We start from the raw sequence: 17,572 nt of genomic DNA on the forward strand, positions 1-17,572 counted from the left end.
CTTTGAAGCACATGTGGGGGTGTGCTTGGCAAGAGGATTGCTTGCAGCTATGAGTGAGGCTGTAGGGTGCTCCGATTGTGCTAATGAATAGTCACTGCACTCCAGCATGGGCAAAACAGCGAGTCCCCAGGTCTAGACAAATAAACAGGACTTTATCTGGCTTAAAAAAGAAAAGCAAAGACAGACTCAAGCTAAAACCTGAATTAGAAAAGTCTAAAGTAGGTGATTTAAATTTCTATTTAAGCTACCAAAAGATTCTCATACAGAGGCCAAGACTTGCTAGCAGTACTAGTGATTCTATCCCTGGATAAAAAACACTGTCCCGACATAGCGCCAGCCACATACACCGAGGATGGTGGGTTCAAACCCAACCTGGGCCAACTAAACAACAATGACAACCGTACCAAAAATAATAGCTGGGCCTTGTGGCAGACGCCTGTAGTCCCAGCTACTTGGGAGGCTGAGGCAAGAGAATTGCTTAAGCCCAGGAGTTGGAGGTTGCTGTGAGCTGTGCCACCAGGGTACTCAACTGAGGGCGACAGAGTGAGACTGTCTCAAAAAAAACCAAAACTGTCCCATTCCTCCTATTCACTTATGAAACCGAGCCCTCTATCTTATAGTTATTTGGGGTGAGCATTAGATAAAGGGAAATACACTCATCTCCTAGTGGATCACTGGGGTTCATCGCCTCCCCATCAATAAAATCCATCTAACCAAAACCCATCAGTGACAGCCTGAAGCAGGAGGGCAGGGTGGTTGGTGGGACTTGCAAGCCAAAAAGGAACTCTGTATATAACCAGTATGCTTAAATATTTTCCTAACTTTTTTTTTCTTCTATTCATAGCACCATCTGTTTCTGTGGTTTCCCCCAACACGGATGAGTTTTTAGATCTTCTTGCCAGCTCCCAGAGCCGCCGTCTGGATGACCAGAGGGCCAGTTTCAATAATTTGCCAGGGCTTCGTCTAACACAAAAGAACAGTCAGTCAGTACTTAGCCACCTAATGACTAATGACAACAAAGAGCCTGATGAAGACTTCTTTGACATCCTTGTAAAATGTCAAGTATGTCTGCATTTCTTCATTCTGTATGTAGCTCAGATTCCACTGAGAACATTGACAGTATTATCATTCTGGATTAGGGAGTTACTGTCCATCATTCAATAAAAAATTAACACTGGGTGGGTTCCAGGTATAATTCTAGGCACTGAGGCTACATTTGCTTTTTAAAGGATCCTTTTAGTAGGAGACAGGATATATATGTTTGCATCAGGTAATCATACTTGCTATGAAAGAGGGTAGTGAATGTTTTAGTTCGGGTGGTTAGAAAAGACTTAACAGAGCCCTGAATGAAGTAAAACAGCTCTGTAAGAACCTAGGGAAAGAACATTCCAGGGAGACAGAGCAAGTCTCCTTGGATGATTTAACAGGTTCAAGGAGTGGCACCGTGTGAGGGTGAGTGGTAAAATGAAATGAGGTCTCGGGCAGTTGCCCGGGCTGGTCTCCTCCCAAAGTGCTGGGGGTTTATAGGTGTGAGCCACGCCATTTATCCTAAAGTAGTGATGTTATATAGACAATCTTATATAAAATCTGTAGCCCAAAGGAGAAATAAATTTGGGAGCCATCAACAAAGTAGGTATTAAAGCCCTAAAGAGGTCTAAGACTAAGCCCTGTACATTTCAAAACTCATTAATTAGGTACTCTGACAGCTACAGGCAGGCTCCAGCTGGTGCTGGGACAGAACCTGTGCTTTATGGCTTCTGATTTCTGATACTGCCCTTCTGCCTGAGAAGTTGTAGAATCAGAATTTGCCAAAGTCAACTATGATACAAGTTTAGAAGCTACTCAAAGGTAACTGTTAATGAGGGAAAATGGTGGACTAGGAGCAGGCTGTGCAAGGAGAGGACTTAAAGTTGCAGGCAGATGCCTACTTCCCTTGGAAAGAACACTGGAAAGCTTCAGAGAAGCCACAGGAACATTCAGAGTGAAGGTGATGGGACAGTTCATTCAGCAAGATCAAAGGGATCTGTGGAGCAGCATACACATGTGAGGAAGGTCAGAAGGATAGAGGCCAGGGATTCCACTTTGCAGCAGTAGCCTTTATATCACCCTGCCATGGAGGGAACAGAGCAGACACTCCCCCACGCCCTGTGAGTAGCAGCTAAGCACAGGCACCACCATGTGGGAAGCCTTAGGTAACTGCCTCAATGGGAACCCCAGCCATCCAGCAGCCCTGGCCTGCCTCTGCACCCACTGGCACAGCTCAGCATCCAATCTTCCTGCTATTGGAACAGTGGCTCTGTCCCTGGGGCTCCCAGCAGGCAGGTGATGCTGCCCCTGAGGTCTAGTGCTCTGTCAGGGACCCCATCCCAGTTGCCATTACACCTGGACCAGGTTCAAGCAAACACCCATAGCCTGCACACCCACAACCACTGCCGAGATCCTGAGCAAGACAAACCCCCACAGTGCCAACCTCCATAGAGAAGGTCTCACCCATCCCCCAACAACAATCTAGAGAACCACTCACCACTCTACCCAAAGATCATCCAGCATCAGCTTGAACTGTGACTATCACCGAAAAACAGAACAGCTGCTCACTGTGCCCACCTCTCTCCTGTTGGGTCAGTGTTCCACAGTAGGACATAAAAGTATCTTCTAGGGATCTCCCCTGAAGTTTGCAGGCACCACTGTTCTCTTCTGTTGGAAATACTACTACTTATCAGCCCTGAGCAGGGAGAAGAGGGCTCAGGTGAGAATAAATCAGCAATAGAATTCTGTAACACAAAACACAACAGTTCAACACCAAGGGCTCACAATGGAGCTAGAGTAGGGGACTCCAAAAGAAAACTGTCCCAATGACAGAAATGGCAAATAGAACAAATTAAAGAGTCATTAATGGAATTTCAAAATACAGCAGAAAGCTTCAACATACTAAACCAAGCAGAAGACCCTCAGAGCCTGAAGAGAAGTCTCTCAAGCTAATCCAGTCATTCAGAGATGCAGACAAGAATAAAGATGACTGAACAATCACAGAAATATGGGACTATGACAAACTACTATACAAATTATAGGTATCTTTGAGGGAGAAGAAAAAAGAAAAAGCATGGAGAACGTATTCAAGGGAATTATGGAGGAAAACTCTCCTGGTATCATGAGAGATTCAGACATCCAAATACAAGATGGTCACTGAAGAGCAAGATTCGTAACAAACAGAACATCTCCAGGATACATAGTAATCAACCTGTTGAAGTCACAATGAAGGAGAAAATTCTATAAGCTGCAAAATGAAAGCAACAACTTATAAAGAGAAAACCCATCAGGCAAACTTCTTAGCAGCAATCTCAAAGTATACTAGTTAGAGGAAGCCAAGCCACCAAAGTAGAAACAGCCAGTGTTGGATGAAAATTCAGTGTGGTATTGTAGAAGTCATGTGAAGAAAGTGTCTTAAGCAGTGTTCAACTGTTGCAAATGTTGCTAAGAAACTGGGTAAGATAGAAGGCCAGGTATGGTGGCTTATGCCACAGCATTAGGAAGGTTGAGAACCACTGCTATAAGATAAAGGGGATTTTTGTCTAATTTTGGGTGATAATGTAGCATATCTAAAGATGGAAATGGTCAAGTAGAGAGAGGAGCCAGTGATGCAGGAGTATAGAGTGACTGAAGAACAGTTCTTATAAAGCAGAGTACGGATTTGGAGATTAGAGCAAGTAGGAATTCTTTCTGGATGCTCTCCTCAGCAAAGTAAAAAGTAGGGTCATTAGCTAAGATAGGGGTCAAAAGCATTATAAACTTGAAAAGAAGTGGGAAATAGATGACTTTGAGAAACTGAGACTAAATCAACCAGGGAAAAGTAGTAAGGTAAATGAGCTTTGTTAAAGACCTACTCGAAGTTCACGATCGCTGGAAGAAAGACTGTCAGTGGAGTTGTGTTTTCTCCTGTCATAACCAGCTGCTTGAGGCAGAGAGAGGAATTTAAATCAAGACTGGTATTTTGCCAGGAGGATGGGATGTAGGCTATATGCCAGGAGTCAATTTTGATAATGGCCTTTGGAATCTAGGCTCTAAGAGGGGAACCAAGGAAATGAAAGGTCTGAAGGTAAAAAGTAGCACTGCTCCCAGTGGTATAATACCTAATAACACAAACCACTAAAATATAAGAAGCAAAAATTAATAGGGGAAAATGAACAGTTGACAATAATAGTTGGGAGAACTCAGTATCTCACACTCAATAATGGATAGGACAACCAAACAGAAGATAAGGAAATAGAGGACTTGAACAAAACCAACCAGCCAGATTTAATAGGCACATAGAAAGCACCCCCCAACAACAGCATGCCCATTCTTCTTAAGTGCCCGTGGAACATTTTTCAAGACAAGACTTTGTCAGGCCACAAATTAAGTCAATAGGTTTAAACAAAGATACCATATAAAAACCTTCTCTCACCACATGGAATGAAATTAGAAGCAATAACATTGTGGCAATTAAACAGTAGACTCAACCAACCAGTCAAATCACAATGGAAATTAGAAAATAGAGATAAAACACAATAAAACTGATAGGACATAGTGAAGGCAATGTCAGGAAAAATTTATAACTGTAAATGCTTACTTTACAAAAAATAGTAACAATCTAACTTTACAAGGAAAAAGAAAAACCAGGACAGCACCTGTAATCCAGTGGGTAGGGTGCTGGCCACATACACCGAGGATGGTGGGTTCGAACCAGCCCAGGCTAGCTAAAGCAATGACAACTGCAACAAGAAAATAGCCGGGCATTGTGGCAGGCACCTGTAGTCCCAGCTACTTGGGAGGCTGAGGCAAGAGGATCAACTTGAGCCCAAGAGTTTAAGGTTGCTGTGAGCTGTGATGCCACAGCACTCTACCCAGGGCACCATAGTGAGACTCTGTCTCAAAAGAAAAACCAAGCCTAAGACTAGCAGAAGGAACAAACAAAAATGATTAAAGCAGAGATAAAATAAGGAACAGGAAAACTGAAGAATGACTTTTGGCTTCATTAATTTCCTCTAAGAGAGAAGGCTCAAATCACCAGAAATAGAAAAACATGCAAGAAATAGAAAATCATGCAAGAAATAGAAAATACACCTATAACTAACAGACTACATCAAAAACTTCTTGATAAAAAAAAAGACCTGATAGTTCTTTAAATGTTTGGTAGAATTTACCAGCTAACAAATACTTCTCACACTCTTCCAAAAATTGAAGAGAAGGGAACACTTCCTCTATGAGGCTATACAAGAAAACTACAGACACGTATTCCTTATGAATAGGTGCAACAATCAACAAATACTATAGTCCAAATTCAGCAGCACATTAGAAGGATCATACACCCTGACTAAGTGGAGTTTATTCTTAGAATGCACACATCATTCAACATATGAAAATCAATATAACGAATAAAGGGAAAAAACCCACATGCTACAGAAAAAAATCTGACAAAATTCATTACTCATTCACAATGAAACAGTTCAATTAGGAACAAAAAGGAAACTACCACAACATAATAAAAGCCACATATGAAAAATTCACAGCAGATGACATATTAAATAGAGGAAAGCTTTCAGTCTTTCTCCAAGATCAGGAACAAGAAAAGAATGCACACTTTGCCTCTTCTATTCAACATAGTACTGGAAGTTCTAGCCAGAGCAATTAAGGGAAAAAAAGCATTCAAATTGGAAAATATCTGCAATGATCCAATCTTACCTGTAGAAAATTCTAAAGATTCTACAAAAAGCTGTTACAGCTTATCAAAGTAGGATACAAAATAAACACAAATCCGTTGTTTTATACACTAACAATTAACAAATTGGAAAAGGAAATTCAGAAAATTCCATTTAAGATAGCATCAAAAAGAATAAAATACTTAGGAATTAACCCAGGACGCAAAAGACATGTACAGTGAAAATCACAAAACATTGTGGAAAGAGTGGAAATGGAAAGATTTCATTCCCTGTTCATGGATTTTAAGACTTGAAATTTCAGTGTTAACCAAAGTGATATATAGATTCAATGCAATCCTTATAAAAATTCCAAAGGCCTTCCCCCCCCCCCACAGAAATAGAAAAGCCACCCTAAAATCCATAAGGAATCTCAAAGGACCCCAGATATCTAAAACAGTATTGAGAACAAAGTTTTAGGCTTCACACTTCTCAATTTCAAGTTATTAGAGTTACTCTGATCAAAACCATGTGCAACTGGCATAGAAATCAAAGTAGATAAAATAGAGAACCCAGAAATAAATCCTCACATATATGGTCAAATGATTTTCAACAAGGGTATCAAGACCTTTCTGGGGGAAGAAGAGTTTTATCAATAAATGGTCCTGGGAAAACTAGAAAACCACATACGAAAATGAAGTTGGGATTTGGGTCACACCAGCCAAGCCAGGTGAGGGATCTCTACCTCAGCCTTTCTTGCTGACCTCTCGGGGACCTGCACCCTTGCCCTCTGGGGCAGGTCCCGGAGAGCACATACCCTCAGCTTGATACTGATAGATATTGTAGGACCAGAGGCAGGAAAGGTTAGCTATGACCCCCAAAGCAGATAGCAAGAATAACTCCAAGTTCGAGGTGGCAGAGGCTGGATCTTTGGATGTGTCACATGGGCACTTATTAGTCCCTTGGATGTCATCAAAATCCGTTTCCAGCTTCAGTTGAGCACCTGTCTTGCAGTGACCCCAATGAAAAATACCATGGGCTCCTTTGTAAGAGGAGGGCATTCTGGAAAGGACACACATCCCAGCCCAGATTCTCTCCATAGGCCATGGGAGTATCCAGTTTTTGTTTGAAACGCTGATGGAGGTGGTCTACAGAGCCAATGTGTACAACAGCCATGAATTGTTGGTGTACTCTATATGTGGCAGTCTGCTGGCACAGCCACTCTCACTATGCACCCTGTTGATGTTCTGCACACCTACTTTGCAGGTCAGGGTGAGCCCAGGGTGTATAAAACTCTGTGGAATGCCATGGTGACCATGTTCAGGACTGAAGGCACCCTGGTTTTCTATTAAGTCTTGAGTCCCACCTCGATTGCCATCTTCCCCTATGTTGGCCTCCAGTTCCGCTATAGCTCCTTGAAGCTGAAGCCAGAAGGAGGATAGAAAAACAGTAACTTCAAAAACCTTTGTGGCAGTGGAGCTGGACTCATTAGCAAGACCTTTACATATCTCCTGGATTTCTTCAAGAAACAGCTGCAGGTTGGAATTTCGCCTGTGCCTGACCTGCTTTTGGCCAGGTGTAGAGCTACAGGAGCCTCCTGGATTGTGCCAAGCACATGCTGCAAGAAGCCTAAGCTTCTTCAAGGGCCTGTCCCCCAGCCTGCTGTGGGCTGCCCTTGCCACTGGTTCTGTAACACCATTCATTGCCTGACGACTAAGGACAGGAAAGGCCAGAGGTCTTTTTCAGAGGCAATCTGCCAAGAGAAGGCAGGCTCGATCTCCACTGAGGGGGGCTGCCTGGCACATCCCTGCAGACCAGCTGTCCTGAGCATGAAGAGCCACTGGGAGCAGGACAGCAGCCTCACACCCACCTGGCTGGGACACAACAGAAAAGCAAAGGCTTCCCACAAGAGCAGGCAGAGAGAACACAGGACTTGAGCTGTGGGGCACCAACAACATGGGGAGGAAGAGTGTGAAGTTGCAATTTCTGCTCCATGCAGCCCAAATCCAAAGGAAACAGCTGCCATCCTACACTTCCCAGCCCCATGTGCCAGGAGAACTCTCCTGACTGGGAATGAGGCCACAGGTTAAGTACAGAGGATTGACTTTGCAGGAGTCTGGTTTCCACACCAATATTTCCCAGAAACCTATTCAACAGACATTAAAGCTAAATGCACATTCCTTATCTTAAAAAAAAAAAAATGAAATTGGATCCTTACCATGTATACCTTACTTTGTATAAAACTAATTCAAAGTAGATAAAGACCTAAGCATCAGAACTAAAACTCAGAAGAGGGAAAGTTTCATAGCATTGAGTTTGGCAATGATTTCTTGGTTATGAAACCAAAAGAGCAGGAAAACAAACAAAAAAAGACAATTGGACTTCTTCAAAATTAAAAACTGTGCATCAAAGGACATTATCAATAGTAAAAAAGAAAATACTTGGAAATTACATAATCTGATAAAAAATATTTAGACTATATAGAGAACTAAAACTTAACAAAAATCAATCTAATTTTAAAAAACAGGCAAAGAATAACAGCAGACATTTCTCTAAAAAAGACAACGAGACCCATATAACCAGGGGAGCCAAATGGGTAAGGCAGAAGTGAAGGATGAGCACACTAAACAAGAGGAAGCCTAGGACTGAAAGACTGAAGTGTTAATTTCAGTGACTTCCAATTAACCTATCAATTATGACAAGAGTGAGCCAGGTGTGTGTGGAGGGTAGATATGGCAGTGAACAGCTGCACCCTCATAGGGTTGTGGAGTTAAATGTTAAGGTGTATATATATGCTTAGCACTGTCCCTAGCAATGTAGTGTATACTCAAGTATCAGCCATCATGTTTCTACTATATGAAAACAGACTTCTAAGTCTTTGTACTTTTTATTTGATTAATAACATTTCTAATGCACTTCTAATATTAGAACTTGGAAGAAAAATTCAGTTTAGGCTCTATCCTTAATAGATTTAACCACCTAAGACAGAGGTAGGTGGAGTTTTTCTGTAAAGGGCCTAATGGAAAACATTTAGGCTTATGCAGGCCATATCATCTCTGTTGCAACTGCTCAGTTCTGCAATTGAAGTAGGAAAGCAGCCACACAGATGGTACATACACAGATGTTTCGATGTTGAAATGAAACTTCGTTTACAAAAGGAGCCATTGGGTTACAGTTTGTTGTCCCCTGGCCTAAGACAGGATTTTTTTTTTTAATTAAATCATAGCTGTGTACATTAATGCAATCAGGGGTACAATGTTAAGGCAGGATTTTTTAACATAGTGCTTCAGGGTTTTTGAACCTGCCACCTCTGGCATATGGGACGGGCACCCCACTCCTTGAGCCACGGCACCGCCCGTGCTTCAGGGTTTTTGAATATAAGATTTAGTGACGCCTGTTGTGGTAAGATTATAACCTTGAATTATCATAACTGATATAGTGACTTTGTATTTTAATATATTCCAGATTATTCCATGTGACCAATTATTAAAATAGTATGACAATATTAGTACACTTACTAAACTCTTGAAATTATAGCTAAGTCATTTTTAAAGAAAAATCAGACTAGATTTAAGGTCTAAAGATGAAGTAAATTTCTGAGAAGAGGCAAAAGAATTATTTTATCTTTTTCTTGTTACAACTGATCTTGGTGCTTTCCTTCCCTGTGGCATTTGTATTTTTAATCTCTTTCTCTTAATTTTTTAGGGATCCAGATTAGATGATCAAAGATGTGCTCCACCACCTGCTGCCACAAAGGGTCCAACAGTACCGGATGAAGACTTTTTTAGTCTTATTTTACGCTCTCAGGCGAAAAGAATGGATGAGCAGAGAGTTCTTTTACAAAGAGATCAAAACACAGACACTGAGTTTGGGCTAAAGGACTTTCTGCAAAGCAATGCTTTGCTGGAATTTAAAAATTCTGGAAAAAACCCAGCAAACCACTAGTTAACTATAGATAATTTTTTTTGGGGGGGAGGCGGGGGGGAGATGAGATCTTGCTCTGTCTCCCAGGCTAGAGTACAGTGGTACAGAGTGGTATAGTCACAGTTCACTGCAGCCTCAGACGCCTAGATTCAAGAGATCTTCCTGCCTCAGCTTTCTGAGTAGCTAGGACTGTAAGTGCATGCTACCACACCCAGTTAATTTTTTTTTTTTTTTTTTTTGTAGAGATGGGGTGTTGTTATGTTGCCCAGGCTGGTGTCCAACTCCTGGCCTCAAGCATTCCTCCCACCTCAGCCTCCCTGAGTGCTGGGATGATAGGCATGAGGTACTGATCCCAACCACTCTAGATATTTTTAAGAAAAGACCTTATTTCCTTTCAGAAACTGCAGGGAAACTCAATCTATTACTTTTTTCCTTAAAAGGAGAATTTATAGCACTATAATACAGCTTGTAAATATTTAACTTTCAGCAGTACAGTATTAAAGAATTTAACATTTCTCCGGACACTCACTTGTTTCGGGGTCCAGGTGTCTGTAAGGTGCTTCATTGTCTTCTGGGATTACTGCTTGGGGTGTGTTCTTTGGCAACTTGCTAGATTCCTTTACCTAGTGTTTGTAAAGTAGGAAATTAAATGAATCCTAAAGCAGGATTTAATCCTCTTGCTGAGGTATTTTTTAAAAATCTTAATTGACAATGGCTGTTTTTATACTTAACAATGAATATAATGGGAAATTAATGCTGTTTAGCAAAAATAATGTACTTGACCAATGTAAAAACGTTAGTCTTACTAAACATTTAGATTTTTTTTCTCTGAAAATATATTTTCAATATATTTTTAGGCCAAAGCCAGTATAAAAGAAACTTTTAAGAAATAAACTTCTTTCAGCATGTTTTGGACTATTTGTTTAAAAAAATTATGGTTTAGAATTGTCTCTTCTGTTGTTCAATACTATTACAAAACAAAATTTTGTACGACCTAATGTAACTCCACATAGAAAAAATCTATGTGGTTATATCAAGAACCCAGGCCACATAAATAGAAAACAGATGAAAACTCACAAAAATTAAGTATGAAAGATGTTGGTTAGGACCTTAGCTGTCTTAATTAAGCTTTGCGTTCCTTACTCCAAATACTGAAGGCAGTTTACAAAGAGATGGCAGGAAAGGATGATAAAGTACCAAAAGACAAGGGTGGGACAGCCCAAGGCCTCGATTAAGTATCACACAGTGGGCCGGGTACGGTGGCTCACACCTGTAATCTAGCCCTCTGGGAGGCTGAAGCAGATGGATTGCTTGAGCTACGAGTTCAAGACCAGCCTGAGCCACAGCAAGACTCCCTGTCTCTAATAGAAAAACTGAGGCAAGAGGATCACTTGAGCCCAAGAGTTGGAGGTTGCTGTGAGCTATGATGATTCCATGGCACTCTACCCAGGGCGACAGCCTGAGACTGTCTCAAAAAAAAAAAAAAGTCTGGTTGCTTCTAATTCAACACAGCTGGGAGGCGACTTGGGCTCTGTCCTTCAGAAAAGCCATTCGGGTGATTTTGATGGTTAGTAAGAACTACTTCTCAAAATGGCCTCTCTGTGAGAGAGAAACAGTCTAGAATTACTAAGGGCTCAGCAAAAACCGAAAAACATTATTCTTGATATTAAGATCAAAGCATTAACTTAAAAAGTAATGTATTAGCTTGGCGCCTGTGGCTCAAGCTGCTAAGGCGCCAGCCACATACACCTGAGCTGGCGGGTTCGAATCCAGCCCGGGCCTGCCAAACAACAATGATGGCTGCAACCAAAAAATAGCCAGGCGTTGTGGCAGGAGCCTGTAGTCCCAGCTACTTGGGAGGCAGAGGCAGGAGAATCGCTTGAGCCCAGGAGTTAGAGGTTGCTGTGAGCTGTACCGCACCCAGGGCAACAGCTTGAGGCTCTGTCTCAAAAAAAAAAGTAAAGTATCAAAAATCTGGATTACATTATGTTTCATACATATAATATATATTATGTTATATATTATATATATAATTTATTATATATGTTATATAACATATATGTATAATATATATTTCATATATATGAAACATAATGTAATCCAGGTTTTTGATACTTAACTTTTTAACTTAATGCTTTGATCTTAAAACCAAGAATAATGTTTTTGGTTTTTTGCTGAGCCCTTAGTAATTCTAGATTGTTTCTGTCTCACACTGGCCATTTTAACTATCTAGCCTCCTCAAACCAGCCTCCTTTAACTATCTAGAATCAGTGAAGCTTGCCATGTTCATCTTAAAGTATAAATACTATGAGACCTTGTTCTAAAATTAACACTTCAAAAACATTACAGAATGTATATAAGCAAAGATGGCATTAAAAGCTTTTATATATGGCATAATGTCCCAAATAGCAGATTTAAAAAACTGCAGATTAAGTTTCATGGTATTTAATAAGAAAATTCAATAAGCAAAGGCAGCATACCAAATTACAATAATGTTTATTTGGTGTATACAGTGGTTCCCTGTAAACATTCAACATTATCTATTCCATTTAAAAAGTGCTCTTAACAGCTGTCTATCCCTGTTTTAATCATTTGCCCATTTTCCTAAAAGCTTCTCCCTATAAGCCTTAATTTTACAGACAAAGACTGGCTAGTCAATAAACAAGCCTTATCTCTTTTCTGGTAATAATCTGGCTTTGGTATGTTCAATTTTCTTTAATAAAGTCTTCCCTGAATTGCTGTCATCATTCAACAGCAGCAGAATGTTGCCTTGCTAGCTGTCAAAGTAGATTTCATCCCCAAATGGATATCTGTAATGAAAGAATACAAAGATGAAATTTTATTTAAATTTTCCAAAAATAATTCATTTTTGGATTAAAAGCAGTCAGGAGTGTAAGCTGCATTAATTCTACTCTCACAGTACAGTCTCACCTGAGGCATGTGTTTCTCTTCAGAATCAGATCACAGCTCAGAGAACAATTCCCACTTGGAGCATATTCACAAATCAGTGTGAACAGCTCTAGTCCCAAGAGAGGACTACTTTATATGCATCCATGTTCACAAATCTATTCTAAATTGCAGACATCATGTCAATAACTCACTTGTTGCATGCCTGCTGTGTTAAAAAATCTTAAAATCCTTATGTCCTTCTTGGAAAAAAATGATTACCTTTCTGATGAGATACTCAAGATGTTTGCAGTATTAAACTAGAATATTAACATGTAAAATCAAATTATAAGCATCTAAGTAATACTTCTGTGAACCAAAAATGGATATTCTACACTTCATTTTTAAAAAAATCAAAAAGCAAATGCTTTGTTTTCCAAAATAAATGCTTGCATGAAAATTTTAAGGATTTATTCCTGACTGGTATCATTTTAGTAAGCAGCTGAATAGGACTTCAAGTGTGAATATGGAACCCTGATATACATGAAATCTGTAGAGAATAGCCAGGGACATGTGCAAAATTTATAAATTCCTTTTTAAAAATGTTTAAAGTGAGCAATGCTTTTTAAAATTGGAAAGACTGATTAAAAAATGTTGATGACTTGTCTGCATTACCATGGTGGTGGTATTCTTTTTTATGTATAGCTCTCTCAAATTTAGAACTTCGTATGGCCCAGACAATATGGTTTACTATAATATAAATAAAATGTGGTAATATCTAATAGTCTCAACTACTAGGATTATGAACAAGAAAAACAGGTTTTATAAAAGCTTGTGCACTTCATTTGTGGAAAAAAGAATAAAAACATTCTCAAAGTCTACAGACTGTAAAATTGAGATTACTGATATAACAAGCTACGAGGTATAAAGTCCTCTAGCACTCTTTAGTTCTATCTTAGCGAAACAGAAAGTAAAAGGGACAATAAGGAAGCAGACCCAGTAATAGCTGCAGGAGAGATGAAACTAGAAAGGCCCATTTACCTGTGGGGGGCCTAAAGAAAAATAAATAGAGGTATCTGTCCTAGTGATGCTGGTAAAGCATACTCCATGGCTGCATTAAGCTGCTGGAGTGCACAAAGAAAATAAACTTAACTATAGTAGATTCCTCTTATAAGTAGTTTTTGAGTACCTATCACATTGGAAACACTTTGAATCCAATGCAGAACTAACAAATTATTCTGTTAACTAAAGTAGGTGTTAGTTCCACTGGGCACCAGAAACTTTCCCACAAATGCCTACAAACAATAAATCTTTTCAATGTCCCTAATTCAAAACAGCTTCCTTTAATGATCTAGAATCAGTGAAGCTTGCCTTGTTCATCTTAAAGTATAAATACTATGAGACCTTGTTCTAAAATTAATACTTCAAAACATTATAGAATGTATACATCAAAGATGGAATTAAAAGCTTTCATATACATGCATGCATTTAATTCTGATTATCAGTAAAAATGTTAATGTTTAAGCTGGCACCTTTGAGGTAAATACCAGAATATTCTTAAAGAAGAGTGAATAGAATTGTTAAGAGAATACTTTACAAAACCCAAAGACTTCAGAGCTGTTGTCTTTTCCTCTAGCCACACGGGCTGCCGACTGGATCCTTTCCACACGCCTCTGCAGCCGTTCTTGCTGGGCTGTATGTGCCGCCTTTGGCTTCAGTCTGGAGCTGGGCCTTTTCCACTGCAGGTGACCCTTCCATATTCCCTGATACTTCTTGGCAAGAGACAAGCTTAGCCGACTGGCTGCTTTCAGTACTGCTTTCTCCTGGGATTTCGCCAATTTCTTTAGTCTTTGTGTCCAAAATAGGTAATTTATGCTATAAGGTACAGAATTATATTTTAACTATTTAACATAATGTGAAGTTTTCGTAATCAAACATATCTAACAAGATCCTATCCAAATCAGTTGTAGCTAGCTCCAAACTTTGAAATCCTGGTTCCAATGCTGGATTATAATTATAAATACATGAATGTTATTAAGCCTCACAAAGCTATAGCTGGAAGAATGGGAACACTTAGGATATACTAGGTGGTCTTAGTGGCCCAGCTTGGAAGCGGTTAAAGGGATTGGTGACCAGTATTGCTAATTCCTCTTGATTGGTGAAAATAATTCACTTGACAAATATTTACTGATGGCATACTAAGTTCTAGTTTAGTAATTTCCACCTGGTGTCCTGAGAGACTCTTAGGTATGCTACGAAAATTTTCAAAGACTGATTAGATCAGTGGTTCTCAACCTTCCTAATGCCGCACCCCCTTGATACAGTTCCTGTGGGTCACAACCCACAGGTTGAGAACCACTGAATTAAATTATTTTCAAAAGATGATCAGGCTAGGCTCAGTAGCTCACACCTGTAATCCTGTCCCTCTGGGAGGCTGAGGCAAGTGGATTGCTTGAGCTCAGAAGTTCAAGACCAGCCTGAGCAGAAGCAAGACCCTGTCTCTTACTAAAAATAGAAAGACTAGGCAGGGCACAGGGGCTCACACCTATAATTCTAGCAGTCTGGGAGGCTGAAGCAGGTGGGCTGCTTAAGCTCAGAAATTCGAGATCAGCCTGAGCAAGAGTGAGGCCCCTGTGTCTACTAAAAAAATAGAAAAACTAGCCTGGAGTTGTAGCAGGCACCTATAGTCCCAGCTACTTGGGAGGCTGAGGCAAGAGGATCACTTGAGCCCAAGAGTTTGAGGTTGCTGTGAGCTATGAGGCCATGGCATTCTACTGGGGGCAACAAAGGGAGATACTCTCAAAAAAAAAAAAAAAAAAAAAAGTTCAAAACAAAGTATATATATTGTACTTTTTTTTTTTAATCAACATAATTTACACGTGCTGGGGAAGTTTAACTATAGGTTCAAGTGTGCCACCAGATACAGTTTGAAAAACACTGTTTTGGGTGCTAGGGATACATCAGAAATAAAAAAATACTGCTCTCACTAGAACTTACCCTTGTTCGGGAGAGAATCAGGCAACAAACAAATTAAGAAAGTATGATGCCCTCTGTTGAACTAAGGCCATGCAGAAAAGGCAGAGAAAAGAGAAGTGCTAGAAGTGGTGTGGGCAGTCAGGTTGGAATGCAGTTCAAATGAGGCTGGTCTGAAAGGTGACATGACTAAAGGCTGAAAGAAAGGAACCATGATACATGGCTGAAGAGTATTCTACATAGAATGAACAGCAAATATAAAGGCTCTAGGATCCAGGAACTTTAAGGAGCTCTTGTGGCTGAAGCAGAGTGAGCATGGAGGGAGAACAGGAGATGACCAGTATGTGGGAAAGGGCCGAGCAAGGAGTCCCCTAAGCGACTGTGATAACTGACTTTCCCTGTGGGACAGGAAGTCACTGGAAGACTTCTGGGATGAGTGATTGGTAACTATTAGATATAAAAGCTGGAAGGAGCATCTTAACATTTTCTAGATACGTGTAGATATGTTTGTTTTTATAAGGAACTCTATGGGAAGGAATTCTATAATTTATTAGAGTCTATTAAGCTCATAACCGTTTCTAAGAGATTTACAGTTGCAACTTGAACTTTGCAAATGTCCACTCTCAAACAGAAATAAAAAGGCCCTTTTAAAAGACCAATAATGATAAAAAATGAACCATTCTGTAGATTAAAAGTATAGTCTAGACAGCCAATGATATAGAAGATTTGGAAAAGGTTTTTAATTCCTCCCAAGCCCTCTTTTCCATCCAGCTAAGCCTTTAGAGCTCTATTGCCAGTTCCCTCTGGCTCTGGGCCTTCAGTGAGATCTGTCTTCTCTTCAACCTCATCAAAGAAATTTGTCCGCAGAGCACAATGGCTCATGCCTTTAATCCTAGCACTTGAGGAAGCTGAGGCAGATGGACTGCCTGAGCTCAGGAGTTTGAGACCACCCTGAGCAAGAATGAGACCCCATTTCTACTAAAAATAGAAAAACTAGTCAGACGTTGTGGTTGGTGCCTATGGTCTCAGCTACTCAGGAGGCTGAAGTAGGAGGATTGCTTGAGCCCAAGAGTTTGATGTTGCTGTGAGTTATGATGATGCCACAGCACTCAATCCTAGGCTGACAAAGTAATACACTGCCTCCCCCCCCCAAAAAAAGTCATGCTCTTTTGTCAGCTTCCTATGAAACTCACATGAATTACCATTTGTTCTAACATAAATGGTATTTTACATAAAAATTATATCTTATTTCTTTTTTTTTTTTTTTGTAGAGACAGAGTTTCACTTTATCGACCTTGGTAGAGTGCCGTGGCATCACACAGCTCACAGCAACCTCCAACTCCTGGGCTTAGGCGATTCTCCTGCCTCAGCTTCCAGAGTAGCTGGGACTACAGGCGCCTGCCACAATGCCCGGCTATTTTTTTGTTGCAGTTTGGCCGGGGCTGGGTTTGAACCCGCCACCCTCGGTATATGGGGCCGGCGCCCTGCTCACTGAGCCACAGGCGCCGCCCCTATATATCTTCTTTCTTATGAGAAAGCTGGACTAACCTTTAGCCAGAAAAGTGGAGAGAGAAATTAATTACATTTTCACGATTTAATTAACAGTGAAGGGTAAAAGATTAAAAACTTATCAAAAGCTCTAGGAAGCATTTAGGCCTAGTATGAAGAGACAGCAAAATAAACAGTTGCTGACTTACACTGGGGACCACCTCAGGATGCTCTTGTGCTTCTGTGTCTGGTAAATCAAATGCCCGGAGCACTTCAGGGCTCTTGCTGCCAGTCTGAAATCTCAAGTCAACATTTCTCTCTCTTAAAACATCTCTTCTATCCTCATACGTTTTGTAATAAGGGTCTTGCTCAATGGGGCAGCGTTGGCCCGTATAATAGAAATCTGCATCACCTGCTCCACCATGGGGTCTATAATCGATTTCCTTCTCCCGTCTTCTGTCACCTGATTGAAGTGCCTGGGAAGGTTCTCTATCAGGACCACCTAAATGTCTCAGCATATGAACTGATTTTCCAGCACCGTAGCAGAAACTCTGTGAGGAAAAGAAATACACCTTCCTGAGAACTTACTGGCTGATATAATTAAAAGTTAAGTGCTTTTTCAGGGTACT

The 17,572-nt window shown here is 40.4% G+C and overlaps 2 protein-coding genes across 9 annotated transcripts in view; one reads left to right on the plus strand and one right to left on the minus strand.

The window, feature by feature from the left end:
• Positions 1 to 11,075, plus strand: part of GPSM2 (G protein signaling modulator 2) — a 102,337-nt gene extending 91,262 nt beyond the window's left edge. For all 6 annotated transcript variants that reach the window (XM_053592032.1, XM_053592028.1, XM_053592029.1 and 3 more), the window contains 2 exons: positions 845 to 1,062; positions 9,378 to 11,075. In XM_053592032.1, coding sequence (XP_053448007.1) covers positions 845 to 1,062; positions 9,378 to 9,617 — 458 coding nt within the window. In that variant the 3' untranslated portion in view covers positions 9,618 to 11,075. The remainder of the gene's footprint in view (positions 1 to 844; positions 1,063 to 9,377) is intronic.
• Positions 11,076 to 11,719: 644 nt separating this feature from the next.
• The window catches only part of CLCC1 (chloride channel CLIC like 1), a 38,829-nt gene continuing 32,976 nt past the window's right edge, over positions 11,720 to 17,572 (minus strand). Inside the window, exons 10-12 of one of the 3 annotated variants that reach the window (XM_053592036.1) lie at positions 17,153 to 17,494; positions 14,080 to 14,357; positions 11,723 to 12,406 (exon numbers count right to left, since the gene is read on the minus strand). In XM_053592036.1, coding sequence (XP_053448011.1) covers positions 14,115 to 14,357; positions 17,153 to 17,494 — 585 coding nt within the window. In that variant the 3' untranslated portion in view covers positions 11,723 to 12,406; positions 14,080 to 14,114. Of the gene's footprint in view, positions 14,358 to 17,152; positions 17,495 to 17,572 lie in introns of all 3 variants that reach the window. The other 2 variants (XM_053592037.1, XM_053592035.1) reach the window with 2 other exon arrangements.

Source organism: Nycticebus coucang, chromosome 5, assembly GCF_027406575.1.
Source record: "Nycticebus coucang isolate mNycCou1 chromosome 5, mNycCou1.pri, whole genome shotgun sequence".
NCBI lineage: Eukaryota > Metazoa > Chordata > Mammalia > Primates > Lorisidae > Nycticebus > Nycticebus coucang.